Source organism: Protobothrops mucrosquamatus, unplaced genomic scaffold, assembly GCF_001527695.2.
Source record: "Protobothrops mucrosquamatus isolate PMUCROS unplaced genomic scaffold, P.Mucros_1.0 scaffold640, whole genome shotgun sequence".
In the NCBI taxonomy this organism is placed as follows: domain Eukaryota; kingdom Metazoa; phylum Chordata; class Lepidosauria; order Squamata; family Viperidae; genus Protobothrops; species Protobothrops mucrosquamatus.
Window position 1 is genome coordinate 125,880 of NW_015386932.1, and position 16,651 is coordinate 142,530.

At 46.9% G+C, this 16,651-nt stretch overlaps 1 protein-coding gene across 2 annotated transcripts in view; it reads left to right on the forward strand.

Annotated features, from left to right (window-relative positions):
- The window catches only part of MPRIP (myosin phosphatase Rho interacting protein), a 62,097-nt gene that overhangs the window by 16,688 nt on the left and 28,758 nt on the right, over window positions 1-16,651 (forward strand). For both annotated transcript variants that reach the window (XM_015817812.1, XM_015817813.1), the window contains exons 4-7: window positions 7,236-7,387; window positions 9,616-9,700; window positions 14,397-14,607; window positions 15,889-16,048. In XM_015817812.1, coding sequence (XP_015673298.1) covers window positions 7,236-7,387; window positions 9,616-9,700; window positions 14,397-14,607; window positions 15,889-16,048 — 608 coding nt within the window. The remainder of the gene's footprint in view (window positions 1-7,235; window positions 7,388-9,615; window positions 9,701-14,396; window positions 14,608-15,888; window positions 16,049-16,651) is intronic.

Here is a 16,651-nt window from a genome sequence, read left to right on the forward strand (position 1 = left end):
ACAGCCAGGGATTCCCTCAGGGCCTGCCGCTCAGACCTCATTTTACAAGCTCTCCTTGCATGAGATCAGCTAGAGGTTTCAGAAGTTCCTGCTTCTTCTTCCATGGAGGCTGTTGCATAGAAGATAGAGGAGAACGCAGAACGAGCAGGACTATCTGGAAATGGCTCTTTATGCCTAGCCTGTGCCACAGTTGTTTGTGTACACTCACTAAGGTGTTTGTGGTTTTCTGCTGGGGGTGCATGATTGCGTCTGTTAAGCCGTGATTAATAAAGCTCTGATGGCCTCAGATCCTTCATTTGGTTCCTCTTGCTGATGCTAAATTGGCCTCCAACTGGCTGACCCCTTGTTGTCTCCCTTGCATCGCTCCAGTTCTCTAAAAGCTGAATGTCTAGGGAGATTCTCAGTTCTCTAAAAGCTTGGCACTGGCATAATGAAACTGGATGCTGCGTAGATAAATATGTTGATAGCAGTTGGGTTGATGGGTTGAGATGTTTGAAAAGAGGCGTCTCATACCCAGTAAACCCTTTGCTCTTGTGCCACTCCAAATGATCTCAGAAGCAGACAGGGAGCTAGGCCTGTTCTTCATCCATCAAGGCTATTAGTGTCTCTCCCGATTAATAACACTCCTCTTGGCTCTGGAGCCTCATTAATATTACATTGTTTGGGGCCGGTCATCTTCTTTAAAGCGAAGTCAGGGAGCACTGAACAGAATTTAGATCAAAGGTAGGCCCACAAAGAAAGAAAATTCAACTTCTCCTCGAGTGTATAAAGAGAAGCGTCTTGAAGGGTTGGCAAACCCATTGAAGACCCTCCTGGATCCTCCATAGCAGAGAGTCCCTTAAGGGTGGAGCCACAAATGAGGAGGTCCTCGCTGGGGTGACTTCAGATAGGTCCTTCAACAGTAGCGTAAGCCAGAACTGCATCCACCAATCGCAAACTGATGGCTGATGAAAACCTGGAGAGCTCTTCTGATGGACACTTTGTGGTGCTGCTGCTGTTGTTTTGTGAAACAAAAGCAATATCTGGAAACAGGCCCAGAAGCAGAAAGATCAGCGGTGGAGATCAGAGGCAATTAAGCCATATTTTTATTTGTTTGTTTATGTATTAGAGCTGCAATCAAGTAATTAGTTACCTTGCAGGGGAGAAATCACAATCATCATCAAGCAATCCCCGGTGGTATAGGGAGATGAATGCAAAACAGATAAGCACATCTACAGTAGAAGGACGCGGTAATTGCAAAAATCAAAACTCATAAAATCATATAAACAAATCTAGGGCATTCTTTCAATAAATTAATCTCAGACAGCCCTCCAGTAGAGCAGCATTTTAACTTGGTTAAGAAAGAAGAGTGATGTTGGGTCTAACCTAGCTTCTGGAGATGATCTTTTGGGGCGAGTTGATTCTATTTGAAATAGGGAGCTCTAGAGTTGTGGGTCCAGCTTTGTATGGGCACTCTATCAGCTAAATCTCCAAGGTAACTTGGGGGATAGACCCATGAAGAGTATATTACAATAATCAAGGTGCAAGATGGGTTCCTATAGGGATTTCTCATTCCCTTAACAGGAGGTGCCAGGTATTCTTTCTGGTGCTGTTCATGCTCACCTCAACCATGGTCATTTATGAAATGAAGCCCAAAGTATGTTCAGCAGATGAATGAATGTGACGGCTTCTACAAAGGTTGAAGGATCTGAAGCCCATTTCATGATGTGAAGAGTCTCCATTTCAGTTTTGAAGTTGTTGGACCCAATCCAATGCTGTAGCACGGACAGGCTAGGAGGGAAAAATCTGGACCAGGAGAGGGAATTGCCTAGAAAAAAAATCTGTGTACGGTGTCTTGAGTGCCAAGGAACAAGAATAGATCAGTTGTCTATAATCATTGAGTGTGTAATTCTCGGAGAAGAAGAGATGGTAGAACTTCTGAGCAATTAAGGGAAGGTCACCTTCACGCATGATGGCCTAATTGAGCAGTCCTTTTCAGAATAACAGAGTTGGAAGGGACCTTGGAGGTCTTCTAGTCTAACCCCCTCCTCAAGCAGGAGAACTTATACTGTTCCTGGCAAGTGGCTGTCCAAATAAGTCTGTAAGGTTCCTAGCTAACAAATAGGTTTGGGGGTTCTGGGTGACCCTCGAGGCAAAACTTCAGATTTCTCTGCTTGGTGCCCCAGAGGGGGGCTCTTTGCCCATCACCAGAGACTAATGGCTATTTTTAAGCCATCTCCAGATTGTTCCCTTACCAGCCGCTCTTTCAGGTCCTCTGTTGTCTCCTCCATTTTCTATTTTTACTTCGGCAGCAGAAATAAACGGTCGCGTAGCAACGCCTCTTCCGGCCTCTCCAGGATTGTTCCTTGCACAGAGCTCTGCTTTCCAGCATCCTGTCGACAAATGCATTTTGAGTCGGAGCCCCAGATATGCTGGGCTATGTGTACGTGTGTTTGTGCATGTGCAAGAGACTGGGAGCTTTGTGCAAGGAGTTTGGAAAAGGAGAATTAAATTCACAGCCAGGGGAAGGACTCCAGCATTCCCTAACGAGAAAGGGAAGGGCTCGGGCAGAAAATCTTGATGGGAGGTGGTGGGCTTTCCACAGACTTTCTCTGCTGACCAGGAGGGACCAGAGGCCTTTCCCCACATCTGATGCCCCTAACGGGAAGCGAAAATCCCCCCTGCGTGAGTCAAGGAGTAAAGATAGGAACCGCCTTGCTTTCACTACCCCTTTGAGCAGTGTTCATCCTTTCCCAAAAGGAAACGGGAGACGTTGTCATTGGTCATCCAGAAAAGATCAGCCGTGACTTTGGCATGAATCCCCGCTGGAGAGCTTGAGAGGATCTGACCCCCTGTTTGCTGTTGCTTTCTCATGTTTTCCAGCATTGGGAACCACAGTGGGGGTGATTGTGGTCTCCAGTGTTGACAAAAACATCAACTTTCAGTAGCGAGTTAAGCTTACACAGAAGTCCAGTCTGTTCATGTACGGTTGAACGTGGGCCTTGGGATGTTGACCAGGTAGGTTGCTAAGATGGAGCAACCGCTGGGCATGACAGCAGATGACACGTGATTTGATTGTCCCGATCAATTTGTTGATCTATAAGGAGGCGTTTGCTACTGTTTGGGTTTGGCAATCCCAAACAGTACTAATTGTGTTACACTAATTATGTTGAGGTTACTTCCCGCCTTCCCAGACAATAGGCCTATTTGTAGAAGAGTTAAGAAGACACAGGTCCTTTTCTTTCTGAATCCCAGTTGGCAATGGATACCTACAGATGCAGCTGTTCCTAAAACGGAGCTGCCGATTTGAATCCTGGGGGCCGTGTAGGAGACCTCTGAGTATCTTTGAACTTCTGTCTGGTTCTCAGATGCAGAATTGGAAAGAAATGGTTGCACATCCTCTCTCTATGCTAGTCAGAAGGTATCGAAAATGCTGTTTCGGATTAGACTGTTCTTGTGAGAAACACAGGAAATGGTTTTCCACGGAGATGGATTAATTGCAGCCATCTGGTACTTTACACATCAGGATTTGGACTTTCCCAGACCTTACCTGGAGATGTAGAGGACCATCTGTTAGCAAGTGGGTGCCAATGCACAGAACTAAATATTCCTCTGTCTTTTTTCCCCTTTTGAAGACACACACAACCCTATTTACAGTGTTTTGCCTTTTCCGCTAGACAATTCTGGTGTTAGCTGTTTCTCAAGGAGCCCCATGGAGAAACAAGTTGACATCTCCAGGGATGTCTGTAATGCAGGGGTCTTCAAACTTGGCCCTTTTATGACTTGTGGACCTCAACTCCCAGTATTCCTCAGCCAGCGTGCCTGGCTGAGGAATTCTGGGAGTTGAAGTCCACAAGTCATAAAAGGGCCAAGTTTGAAGACCCCAGCTCTAGTGGGTTTGGAAGGTCCAGAAGTCAAGATAATGGCTGCAACCCTATAATTGAGACCTCATCTCTTTTTCACATGTAAAATAGAGGCAGGATTTCCGATTAATATGTAGTCATGGCTGCCGTCAAGCCATGTTGTCTTGGTTGACCTTGCTAGTAGACATCTCCTTTTTAGCTCTGTTTAGGTCTTCTTCTAGACCTCCTCTACTCAAACACCCTTGGACTGTCACTCTTCATCCCAAGAGATTGAATACTTGGTCTAACAACCAACGATAGACCGAGGCTGTTGGTGTCATTATTAATTCTTTGAACCCAGAGCAAGAAGGGAAATGCAGGGGACTTGGAGAAAGTATTTGTCCTGCCATTAACTTATATGCTCTCCTTCTCCCTCCGTTTCCAACTCAACAAGTTTCAAGACATGTGCATTTAAACACAGATTTCACTGACATGCTTCTAGCTGGGCTGGCAATCAGCTAAAAGGCTAACGCTAACCGGGCTGCTGGGATGATTTGCGCAGCAAGGTCTTCCCCCTCCCCCTCCCACCCCCTGTTCTCTCAGCAACCGAATCAAACAAGCTTTTTTTTTTTGGTCTCAGACCATTTTTCCTTATAAGGGGATGCTTGCCTGCAACTGTGACTTGCCTGCTGAACAGCCCAGCTTCCCAACCCAAATCTCTTCCCCAGCATCCGCCTTCCAGAAATATTGGGATTGCAACGCTCAGAATCCTCCTCTCCAGCCCCTTCCCTCTGGATTCTGCAGGACCGTTCCCCAAACACCCCACAACCTCTGGAGGAAATGACTAGAGAGTAACTCTAGCGAGACAACACCTGCCAAATCAATTCTGGAGGCATCACTCAACGGTTCAACGGGTGACCCGTAATTCCATCACCAAAGCCTTGCTCTTATTGGCTTGTCTTCTGGAGCAACTCCAAACTCTTTGGCCTCATCTTCTCCGTGACAGATAACAGAGGACAACTATGATGTCTTCTTGAAGTCTTCTCTCCTCCAGGCTAAACATGCTCATAATCTCTCGCAGCTGGAGCATCAGAGAGCCGGGTTGTCTCCCAAGGGGGAGAGAGTCTTCTGAACTCTTCCCTTATTAAAGGGGAGTCCTGACTCCATGCCAGATGAGAACCATCGATTTCAGTTTCCGGTTTTCAGACCCATCTGGTTCCCTCCCCCATAAAATGGAAGTTGCTAGGATCAAATCCATGTTGGCTTAAGGAGGCCCACTAGTTCAGGAAAAGTCTAAGAAGACTTCTCCAAAGCTTTGGAAAGTCCAAGAACAAAGTCACTAGTGGTCTCTCTCTCTCTCTATCCCTCCTCTAAGGACCAGATGGGGTTAAGGGGAAGCCATCCATGGCTCTTCAACCTTGTCATCCACCTCTCTGCTCCTGGCTGGCTGCTGTTTAGACTGGCTGTCCGTCTTGAGTAAACTTCAAACCTCTTTTAATGTGTCCTCTGGCTGATCTCACCACAGCCTTCCTTGAAACGCTAGAAGGAGAACCGGCAGGGTTGTCACCGTCCCTCCAGCAAAAAGCAGATTTGGCTACTGCTTCTCTTCTTCCTCCCACCTTCTTCTTTCCACATGTGAATGTTGTGCCTGCATCAGAGCCATCACACTAAGGCATTTGTGTGGAACCTTGGTGCGGTTTCTGCTGACTAGCAGCAGATCTGGGGAGGGTCTCACAGTCTTACAGAATAAGAGTTGGAAGGGACCTTGGAGGTCTTCTAGTCCAACCCGCTGCACAGGCAGGAAACCTTATACCATTTCAGACAAATGGCTGTCCAATCTCTTCTTAAAACCCTCCAGTGTTGGAGTACCCACAACTTCTGGAGGCAAGCCGTTCCACTGGTTAATTGTTCTCACTGTCAGGAAATTCTTCCTTACTTCCAGCTTGCTTCTCTCCTTGATTAGTTCCTCTTCCTGAGGACCCAAGCTATGAACAGGTGGAGAATGGTGGTCTCTATGACCTACGGACCGCACAGTTTGAGACAAACATGAAGTAAAGAAGCAAATGCATCCCAGAGCCCACCGTTGTGTTTTGTGCTCTCATTGTTTCTTCTTTTTCTCTGATGTGTCTGCAAATCTTGAAGGAACTCTTGCGCACCCAGTGCTTATATACCATACTTCTTTTGCCTGTTCCCTGTCAGGTGCATTTCTTAGAATGACCGTAGTGACTTATGACCAGATTTCTGGTCCCCGTTGCAGGTAGACGTAAGTCGAGCACTACTTGTATGTGTGTCTGTGTCTGTTTGTGTGTATGTATTGGTTTGGTGATGGGAGAAAATTGCAAAAAAGAAGAAGACGACATTTGGAGAGAGTATAACGTTTTGTGTGTGTGTGTGTGTGTGTGTGTGTGTGTGTGCGTGTGTGGATCTTGGCAATGGGGTGTGAGTCACGGAGATGACTTTTCGGATGGAAACCACAGTAGAGAAAGTCGGATGTAACCTCTTCTTGGCTCCGTCTTCCTCTTGGAATACTTTTAGCCCCTGTCAATGTTGTGTCTTCTTTTTTTGGTGGGGGGGGGGAAATGCTGCTTCCCAGAAAGAGGTAGCTGCCAATTTTAAAACCGGCATTTAAAATTACGGTGTTAAGAATAGTGGGAGGTGAGCCTGTGTTTAGTTTGCTTTTTTTAAAGTTTTAATTTGCAGGATTTGGAAAGCTTGGTTTTAGGGGTGTGACGTAGCTCAGACGGTTGGTGGGGCCAAACGGTGGAAGGTGAAGCAAAGTTTTGTGTTTTCGAACTTGGAATGAAAACCAGGCTGGGGGGGGGGCAGGCTTCACCTTCAACTGCCTTAAAAAAGGGACTGGGATCTGAAATGTTGAAAGTTGTGATGACCCGAGTACATATGTAGAGGATCAGGTTGTAGAAGTGCTTTAAAAATATCTCTATTTATAAATGGCTAGAGAGACACTTTTCCAAGCATGCTGAGTGTTAGAAAGGAAAATATATTGAAAATAAACCATTATAATATTCCCAAAGTGATTCTGCCATATTTGAGAAACTCAGTTTGGAGAAACTGCAGATAGTCCTTGACTTATGACCACAATTAGGACTGGAAAGATTTTGTGAAGTGGTGTCGTCCTTAAGTGAAACATTGCATCTCTGCAACCTGTGACCGCCCCCCGTTGACATAAGATGCCTGAGAAGGTCACAAATTCTGACCCCCAGGATGCTGCAACCATCGTAAATGTGAGATGGTTGCCAGGCAGGGTCGTAAATTGGAGGACCAGTCACGCTCTTCAGCGCTGTCGTAATTTACAATGGCCACTAAATGATTGCCCATTAGTTGAGGACTAGCTTAAGGGTGGTCATTCCATAGTTTCTCTTCTAACTTGCTCATTGTTCTCCATTTACTTTCCAGCCCACCACTTTGCCACAAGGAACCATCAACATGAACCAGTGTACAGATGTTGTGGATGGAGAGAATCGGACCGGACAGAAGTTCTCGCTGTGCATCTTGACACCCGAGAAGGAACACTTCATCCGAGCTGAGAACAAGGAAATCATAAGTGGGTGAGCGAAGGGCTGGGGGCAGGAACGAGTGGGTGGGGGCTGCACATGAGAACTCTTCAGAACGGAGCACCAGGAAGCGCTTGAGAGTAGCCAAAGTCTACTGGTGGGGTTGGCTCCTGAGGCCATCAAGAACAGGGTTTGTTCTTCATCTAACCATGGTTGAGGAACCACCTTCTTATGGTCCTCAGGTTGCAAGTCACATGGGCTAAGGTGCATGGAATGCTACTCCAATGTTGGTTCAAAGGGCGTCTGGGCGTATTATTCAGGCTTAGTGGCTCTCCCATAGAAAATAAGAGATAATTAGAAATTCAGGAGATGCAGGCTAGACATGGATGTCCCAGGAGGTCTGAGAAGATGGCCAGGGCAAACACAAGTGTTTGTGAATTCACTAGGAGTTGCACAGTGCTCAAAGGAGACTACCTTTGTTTATCCCAGCCCTTGGTCTCCAGAAAGTGTAAGGGAGAAACACACTTCCTTTCCTGAGCTAAAGTTGGAGGCCAACTTCGGACAAATGTTTTCTGTTTAAAGAGATGAGGAGATTTAGATTAACTCCCTTGGCAGAACTTGGTTTTTGTAAAAAAAACAAACAGATCACAAATAGATCCTGCCAGCCTCAAGGGTGCCCACCCCTGGCTGACAGTATCAGGAAGCTGCAGATTATTCTTAGTTATCTGACGCATGTTGGCTTAGAAACAAAATACAGATGAATGTCTCAGAGGCAGGGGACGATGGAGTTAAGACGGCTGTGCTAGTCTCAGAAGCAGACATAAAGATCTAAAGGAGGCTGTGGCAGGGTGGCATTGTCACTCTCTAATTTATGTTGTGCTTGCTGCTAAAAACCTGTAAATCCTGAAAGGGATAAACGTAAGACGCAATGGAAGTGCAAACACACCGAGCCCCAGCGACATAGAGATGGGCAAGTGCTGAGCTGAATCTAACCTGCTCAGCAAGATTGGCTGGTTCTCAGATGGGTTGCTTTGCCACCTCTTGGTAATCGGGTCCCGTCCTCTGCTGGGAGGCCTGTTTTCCTGATTGAGTTCTCTGAGGTCCAAAGAAGACCTGGGATTGTTCAGAGGCATAAACAATGAAGTGGGTCTCGGACATACTTCCCCCCCCCCCATTGCCCCACGGACTGTTCCGTAGAAATATCGCTGGGACTATCCAAGCCGAAACTCTATTTTGTGACCTCCAAGGGAACTGGATGAACTCCGGCCCTTTATGGATAAGAACCTAGCCTGAGGGTTCCTTCAACCCGTAAAGCCGCGCAGGGCAGCCCCCGTGCTGCTTCAAGAAAAGAAGGATGGGTCCCTCCGTCTATGCGTAGTTTACTAAATGTGATTTGTGTTGAGAATGTCTACCCCTTACTGCTGAGGAAAGACATGGTGGCCCACCTAGCCAGGTGTATACCTTTCGCCACAAATGGAGTCAAGGGTCTTTCTTTCCTGAATGTCCGAGCTGGGACAGGTCTGACGGGCAGAGCTGACATTGTTCTGAGGGAACGTATTAGGTCCGTGCTGGGGGTGGCTAGTGGTTTGCTGACCTTGGGAAGAGATGGATTGGTGCTCACTCATGGCTTTGGAAATATCTTTGGGCATGGAACTCATTGAGCAAGAGAGGAACAGCCTTTGATGCTTTTCTGGTGAGCTTTGGACTCTGCTTTTGTAGACAGGAGATGCTGGAGCTGGTCCTGGTATCTTGCAGGACATGGTAGAATCACAGGTTCATCCTGCAGAGCTGTGAGAAGAAGTAGTTGAGGACGTTCTGTAGCTCCTTGGGAAAATACCATCCAGAGGAGTTGTGGGGAGGAATTCAGATCTAGGGAGCCATCAGTTTGTCCCACCCAGTTGTGATACATGTGAGCTGCATGGGATTTGTGCAAAGGTTGGCCAACAGTGAACCCACTCCTACATTTCATCTTTTATTCTACTTGCTCTCCTCGAAATGAGCAGGAAGCATTGAGGTGAAGGTCCTTGGTGAAGGAGAAAAACCAGAATTGATTTTATCTTTCTAGAGAGTCTTTTTTCCCTCTTCTTTCCATGTTCTCTCTTGCTTGTGTTGGGATCTATTTCTTCAGAGTGTCCCATTGTGTGGATGTGTTTTTAAAGGGGGAGAGGAGCCTCTATCGGTTGAGGAAGGGGGAGCTGTTGCTCAATTTGTCTGGCTATTCCTCTTCCACTGTCCCCGTTTATTCAGTGGGGGCAATTCTCAACTTGCCCTTTTGCCTTCAGGTGGTTGGAGATGCTGGTGGTCTACCCAAGGACGAACAAGCAGAATCAAAAGAAGAAAAGGAAAGTGGAGCCCCCAACGCCACAGGTAAAAATAGGAGCACACCTGGCCTGCTTCTGATGCACCTCATTCCTACAATTAGAATATTTTTCCCCACCACTGGTTTATAAGAATGTGGCCTTCCTTCTTTCAAGTTTATCTTCTCTAAATGGAGTTTTTTAAAAAAAACCTTACTTGGTTTATGCGTAGCTTCCAGAAGCACCTCTGGTTTCTCTCTCTACTTTGGTCAGTTTCATGTATTGTGGAATATAAATCGGGACAGGATACCCAAAGGTGCTTTTTCAAAAGGCAACTGGAGTTTGTTTTTTCTTGAAGGCGTTTCGCTTGTCATCCAAGAAGCTTCTTCAGTTCTGACTGAATGTCAGAATGTCAGAACTGAAGAAGCTTCTTGGATGAGAAGAGAAACACCTTCAAGGAAAAACAAAGGAAGTCCAGTTGCCTTTTGAAAAAGCATCTTTTTTTGGGTTAACCATGCCCTGAATGACTGAGAGTCTCCATAGACATTCAACACAGGACAGTTTACTAGATGATTGTCGATAACCGTCACTCAGGAGCACATCTTCTAAATTTTTCAATTCCTTTTTTCGAAGCTGCGAGCAAGAAAAGATTCCTGACCATTGACATGGAGTTCCATGGCCCCACGCTCTGATTTTTCCTACCAGAGATGGCCCTTGGAGATAAGACTTAGATGTGGTAGATGAGATGGAGGCTGAATGTGTCCTCTGGGGATCTGGTGACAGCTTATTTCTAGCCCTCTTTTGACTATAAATGGTAAAACACACACACACATATACGCAGGCACAGAATCTAGGGTATGACTCATTCTTTCCTGCGCAAGTGTCCTACATGGAAATGGTTCAGGAGAATCTTGGAGGGTTAAAGATCTCAACCAGCTTTCTTTGGATGTAGCTGCTGGTCCCAGATATATGGGATGATGCTTAGACCAAGGTACTCATCCTGAACCATTGAATGAACATTATCTGATCCATTTGACAGAAGCTGTCCAGGTATTTCCTTGTCAAACTAAAAGGATTGGATGTTCTTTGTTATTGATAGATCCGTGGTTTCTCACAAGCTTCTTTTGTGTAACCTTTGTGCATAACCAACGTCATAAGGGAATGGGGTGCCTTGGAGTTTAATGTGGAGGACTTTGGGGGTGGTTGTGTGAACAGCCCATCCTACAAAGAAAATAGGGTTACGTTACATTCACAGGAGATTGTGTGTCTGCTTGACTGCTCTCTGGTTGAATATTTCTCTGCCTTTTAAGTGACCTTTAATCTACATTGTGAGGTCCTGAATGGGCTGCTTATACCATCAGATGGAGAATTTGATCAAGGAATTGCCATAAGTTTCATGACCCAACTAGGTAACATCATCAGTGTGAGAGGTTTGCCAACACTCCCTTCTAGCACTGATGATGCTACCTAGTTGGGTCATGAAACGTTTGCAAGAAAACCACCAAGCTCAGAGAGCATCTAGGACCCCACATTTAATGTAATATTGTATTTAACATATTTAGCATTTATTGAATATAACGTCCAAAATCTGTTGGAATAGCATCGGTCCACAGCAACGTTGTTTTTTTTAGCAAAAAGCATGCAATGGAATCTACAGTATGTGTAGTGTTGTAGCTTTGGGATGTAAGTGTCCTGAGGTCCTTCATTTGGAGGGGTGAGATAGAGAGGGCTTCCCAAAATTCAGTCTAGGTAGCAGCCATTCCCCTTGTCTGTTTCTCTGTGGCTGAACCTCTATAAGCATTTTAGGGAGTTTGGCTCAGCTGAGCCAACCCACACAAGCGTAGAGTAAGAGGCAAAGCAGTCTTAGATGGGTTGAGCCCCTCCCCCAGAGCTCTTCCCATTTTACTCTCCCTTCCCCCCCTTTTTTCAATTTTTGGAAGCAGAACAGAAAAGAGAAGAAAAAAAAACATTGGCAGAATATTATCTCTCTCTCTCTCTCTTTTGGGGGGTTATGCTTGGTTGCCTCAGCAACCTCTTGGAAAGTTGACAGGATCTGAGCTTCTAAGCACCAAATAAGGTCAGTTGGTTTGGGGTGGGGGGAGACAGACCAAAAAGGGGGACTTTTCCCCCCCCAAATGGGCCACCTCTGGAGATGGAGGTGAGTCTCAGGGAGGCAGAACACGGCAGAACCACGTGGTCTCAAGGAGTTTTGTGAAGCAGCAGGAGATGGAGCACGCCTGCTGGGTGCCTCAGGGAAAAATACTGGAGAAGATCTACACTGCTTCCAAAAAAGGAATGCTAGGGAAAAAAAGAAAGCTTGTGCTACGTAATCTCGACTCCTCCGTTTCTGCTCTCAACTCTTTGTGTTACATTTTTATAAGGGAGGGCAAAAATGACCCAGGAGAGTTGGAAGAGCTTGAATTGAGTTGCACCTGGAGGAGGAGAAGAGAACCTTCTCTCCAAGCATTAGATGTTCTGGACTGGTCAACGTGACCTCCAAAAGCTACCTTAGATGAGATACAACTGTTCCTCTGTCACTATAAGAAAGCGACTCCCTCATCTCGCTCTTTCTCCCCACTCAAATAAAAGTGGGGAGAGGAATTGGTAGCTCCTCCTCCTCCTACATACCATGAACCAATGGTTTGCTACGGGTGCAGTGTTGCCAAAAACTGTGCTGATTTTCAACAAAACTGCCTGAAGTTCACTAATTCGACTTGTCTTGAGCTGCAACTCAGTTTGCTTTGTGTTGGGCTTGAAATGACAGCCAGGAGAGCGATATCGCCCGCTCTTTGTAAGGACTACATTTCCAGAAGACTATCAGAATAACAGAATTGGAAGGGACCTTGAAGGTCTTCATAGTCCACTCTCTGCTCAAACAGGAGACCCATTTCAGACAAATGGCTGTCCAGTCTCTTCTTGAACACCTCCAGTGTTGGAGCACCACAACTTCTGGAGGCAAGCTGTTCCGCTGGTTAATTGTTCTCGCAGTCAGGAAATTCCTCCTTAGTTCCAGGTTGCTTCTCTCCTTGGTTAGTTTCCATCCATTGTTTTTTCTCCTACCTTCAGGTCCTTTGGAGAACAGCTTGACCCCCTCTTCTCTGTGGCAGCCCCTCAACTATTGGAAGCCTGCTGTCCTGTCACCCCTGGTCCTTCTCTTCCCTAGACTAGCCATGCAATTCCTGCAACCGTTTTTCATGTGTTTTAGCCTCCAGTTCCTTGACCATTTTTGTTGCTCTTCTCTGCACTCTTTCCAAAATCTCAGCAACTTTTTTATAGTAAGGTGACCAAACTGGATGCAGTATTCATCCAGTTTTGGCCACCATCAAGAGCTGCCTGCAGGGATCCTACAGTATCTGAAGGGTGTCAGGATCCCAATTATTTTTTGGGAAAGTCAACCCTAACTCAAGCCTCGACAGCACATCTACCATCCTTCTTTCCTTTCTTACTCATTGCCTTTCCTAAAAACCTCTCCTTCCTCTGTTGGCCTTCTCCACTTCCCTTGGTTTCTCTCCCGGCATGACTTTCCAACAGAGCTTTCTACGTCTTTTGGGCAGCGTCCACCTTGGATCCCAGCCTCCCCTTCTCCTTGGCCCCAGGTTTTCTGTCCATCTCCATCTCTCCATTCTGCTCTTTCTAGACCTGAAGGGACCGGCTTCTGCTAGGAATAGAGCAATGTAGTCCGTGACAGATGGGATCTTCTACTCTTATTCTGTAATCTTTGGACCAGATGCTGACAGAGTTGCTCCTGCTGCCAAATTCTTTGGCTGTCTTGAGAGTCCTGGAAGTTTTGCAGCTTCCTCTTTGGAATATTGTTCCTGGATTTCTCTGCTGTTGCCTTGACGTAGCTCATCCTTTGCATCAGCTAAATTTATGCTAGGGGAAATGAACTATTTGTAGGGCTTTGAGTTATGTCTTGTCGGAGTCTGAGCTGAGTTATTTTAGCAAACCTGCTGGGGAAGCAGATTGATTGCTAATTGTATAAAAGTCAAGTTAAGTCTCTTCCATTTGGTCATTGACCAGCAAAAAATAGATCAAGACCATCTCCTTATACTTCTTGCCAGGAAGTGAAAAGGCCTGACTCGTCCTAGCATCTCAAAGACCATCACTGCAAAGTGTCCACTTGACACAAGTCAACTTGAGGTCTCCAAGCTTCAGTGCTCATCATACGTTCTAAATTGCAGTCTTACCCCACAGTCCTAATCTACCAGGAGAGTTCTGTCGATCATACTTAAATGTTGCTGCTTCAAACGGGCTACCGATTCTCATGGGGAGGAGAAAAGAAGGGGAGAAATCATTGTTGGGGAAGAGATGGGAAGTATCGGCTGGGGAATTCTGGGAGTTGAAGTCCAATTGCCAAGTTGAAAAAATATTGATTTAGGAAGAGGAGGTGTGTTTGGTTTTTGCGCCCAGCCAATTTGAATTGCAAATCCCTTCTAGGAAACCGGCTTCCATGCTGGGTGCGTGTTTAGTTTTTGAAAGCATTTGCAGCTTCATTGCAGTGCAGAGTTCCCGAGGCAGTTTGCAGGATGAACTAAAAGGCACTTTTCAAAGGGTCAAACGGCTATCGGGTTTGGAGGCGATGCTAACCGTAGGAGCAGCTGAAGATCTTGGCGCCAAAAGGGCGAAAACTGGGGCCATCGCACTGAACAGTGTAAAAAAAGAAAACCTGGAGAGAGCATGAACGTTGTGTGGTTGATCTGAGCCGGTGTGAGACAAAAATACAAGCTGTTGCAACGGGGTTGCCCATCACTTTCTTTTCCCTCCAGGAGCCTGGCCCAGCGAAGGTGGCGGTGACCAGCAGCAGCATCCCTGGTGCGGAGAAGATCCCCACCACCAAGTCCACCCTTTGGCAAGAAGAGCTGAGAGGCAAAGACCAGGTGGATGGGAATGTGGGCATCAGCTCAGCCCCTGGCTCTCTGCAAGGCCAGGTGCCTCCAGCGTGTTCCTTGAAGGACTCCATCCTGGAGAGCAAAGAAGGTAAGAATGGAGTCCTGAACGTTGGTCAAACCAGAGGGCAGGGTAGAAGATCTGGGATCCACAGTGTTCTTAATTTTTGTCATCTGATCCTTTATCTCTGCTGTCTGGAGCCCTGGGCAAGACATAAGAAGACAAGTTGCTTCTTCTAAGGCTTCCTGGTGTCCTCATTCCAGGGTTATGACTGAAGGGAACTGGGGTCTTTGCCAGAAAACAAGATAAGACAAGTTACGGACCAGCTCGGTTGCAAAATCAGCAACTTTGAGAAGCTGGTGGGACCTAACTCGGGTGGCTTCAGGTGCATCCAAAGAACAGGACATTCCCAACCACAGTTTCAGAGTAACACTGACCTTTGTATTGCAAGAATTCAAAGAGGTGGCGGTAGGACTCTACCTGTGGACATACAGGACTTCTCATGAGGATCTCCCTACACTTAGGATGGAGGTTGGGTTTCCTGAGGATAGAATTTGAACCTCAGCATTTTATTTTCTAGAGGTGTTTCCAAATCTTGAATAATTTTCCCTACCTGCAAATACTTGCCTGGGAATAAACAGGGGCATTTCTAGATTTGTCATTTCTTGGTGGATCCTCTAAGGCAGGAGTAGTCAACCTTGGCTCTTTTATGACTCGTGGACTTCAACTCCCAGAATTCCTGAGCCAGCTGTGCTGGCTCAGGAATTCTGGGAGTTGAAGTCCACGAGTCATAAAAGAGCCAAGGTTGACTACCCCTGCAGTCTAAGGCAATGTTTCTCAGCCTTGGCAGATTGAAGAAGTTAGGAAGATGCCCTCACCCCCGTGCCCCAAGTGAAGAGAGGCCAGTTCTGTAAATTTAACAGAATAACAGAATTGGAAGGGACCTTGAAGGTCTTCTAGTCTACTCTCTGCTCAAACAGGAGACCCTATACCATTTCAGACAAATGGCTATGCAGTCTCTTCTTGAAAACCTCCAGGGTTGGAGCACCACAACTTCTGGAGGCAAGCTGTTCTGCTGGTTAATGGTTCTCGCAGTCAGGAAATTCCTCCTTCATTCCAGGTTGCTTCTCTCCTTGGTTAGTTTCTCTCTGTTGCTTCTTCTCCTGCCTTCAGGTGCTTTGGAGGATAGGCTGACCCCCCTCTTCTCTGTGGCAGCCCCTCAAATATTGCAAGACTGCTATTGTGTCACCCCTAGTCCTTTTTGTTAGACTAGACATACCCAATTCCTGCAACTGTTCGTCTCTTTCTCTCTCCTTCTCTCTCAACCTCTTCCTCTCTTCTCTTCCATGCTTGCCTCCTCCTCCTCCTCAGAGGATGCTGCGGTGAACGGCGACCGCAGTGACTGCGGGCGGAAGACGAGGGTGGAAAGCGGCTACTTTTCCTTGGAGAAGACCAAGCAGGAGGTCAAGGCAGAGGAGCACCAGATGCCGAACCTGCCCTCCCCGCCGAGCCCCTGCACGCCCAACCACAGGTACGGTGACCCCAAATCTCAGCAGCCGAGCGCTTCCTTTCCTTCTTCAGGTACCTGGCCGGCCGGCCGGATGGTGCACAGTTTCTCTCTCAATTCCCTGGACGTCAGAAGCTCCCGGCTCTCCAAGCACAAGGACTCCGCTGGCCGCAACGGGGCGAGGACAGAGGAGAGACGCAACGGCCCCTTTGCCTTTAAAGTCAGCCGCAAATACTCCACCCTGGCCGACGTGCCCAAGGCGATTCGGATCAGTAACCGCGATGCTTTTCAAGTCGAGCGGAAACGGATTGAGCGGAGTTCCCGAGCGCGGAGTCCCGGACGGGAAGAGGTAGCTCGGCTTTTTGGGAATGAAAGGAGGTAAGACCCAAATCCGGGTGTGGCTTTTGGACAGGCGGAGGAGGATGAAACTGTCTTTTGGAAGGGAGTTTTTGCCCAAGGAGAGGTGATGGTTGAACTGGGTTCCAGCCCTTCCACAGGTAGTCCTTGACTTACGACCACAATTGAGCCCAAATTTTCGGTTGCTAAGTGCGATGGTTGTTAAGTGAGCTTTGCCCCATTTTACGGCCTTTCTTGCCACAGTTGTGAACTGAAATCACTCGCAAAAGG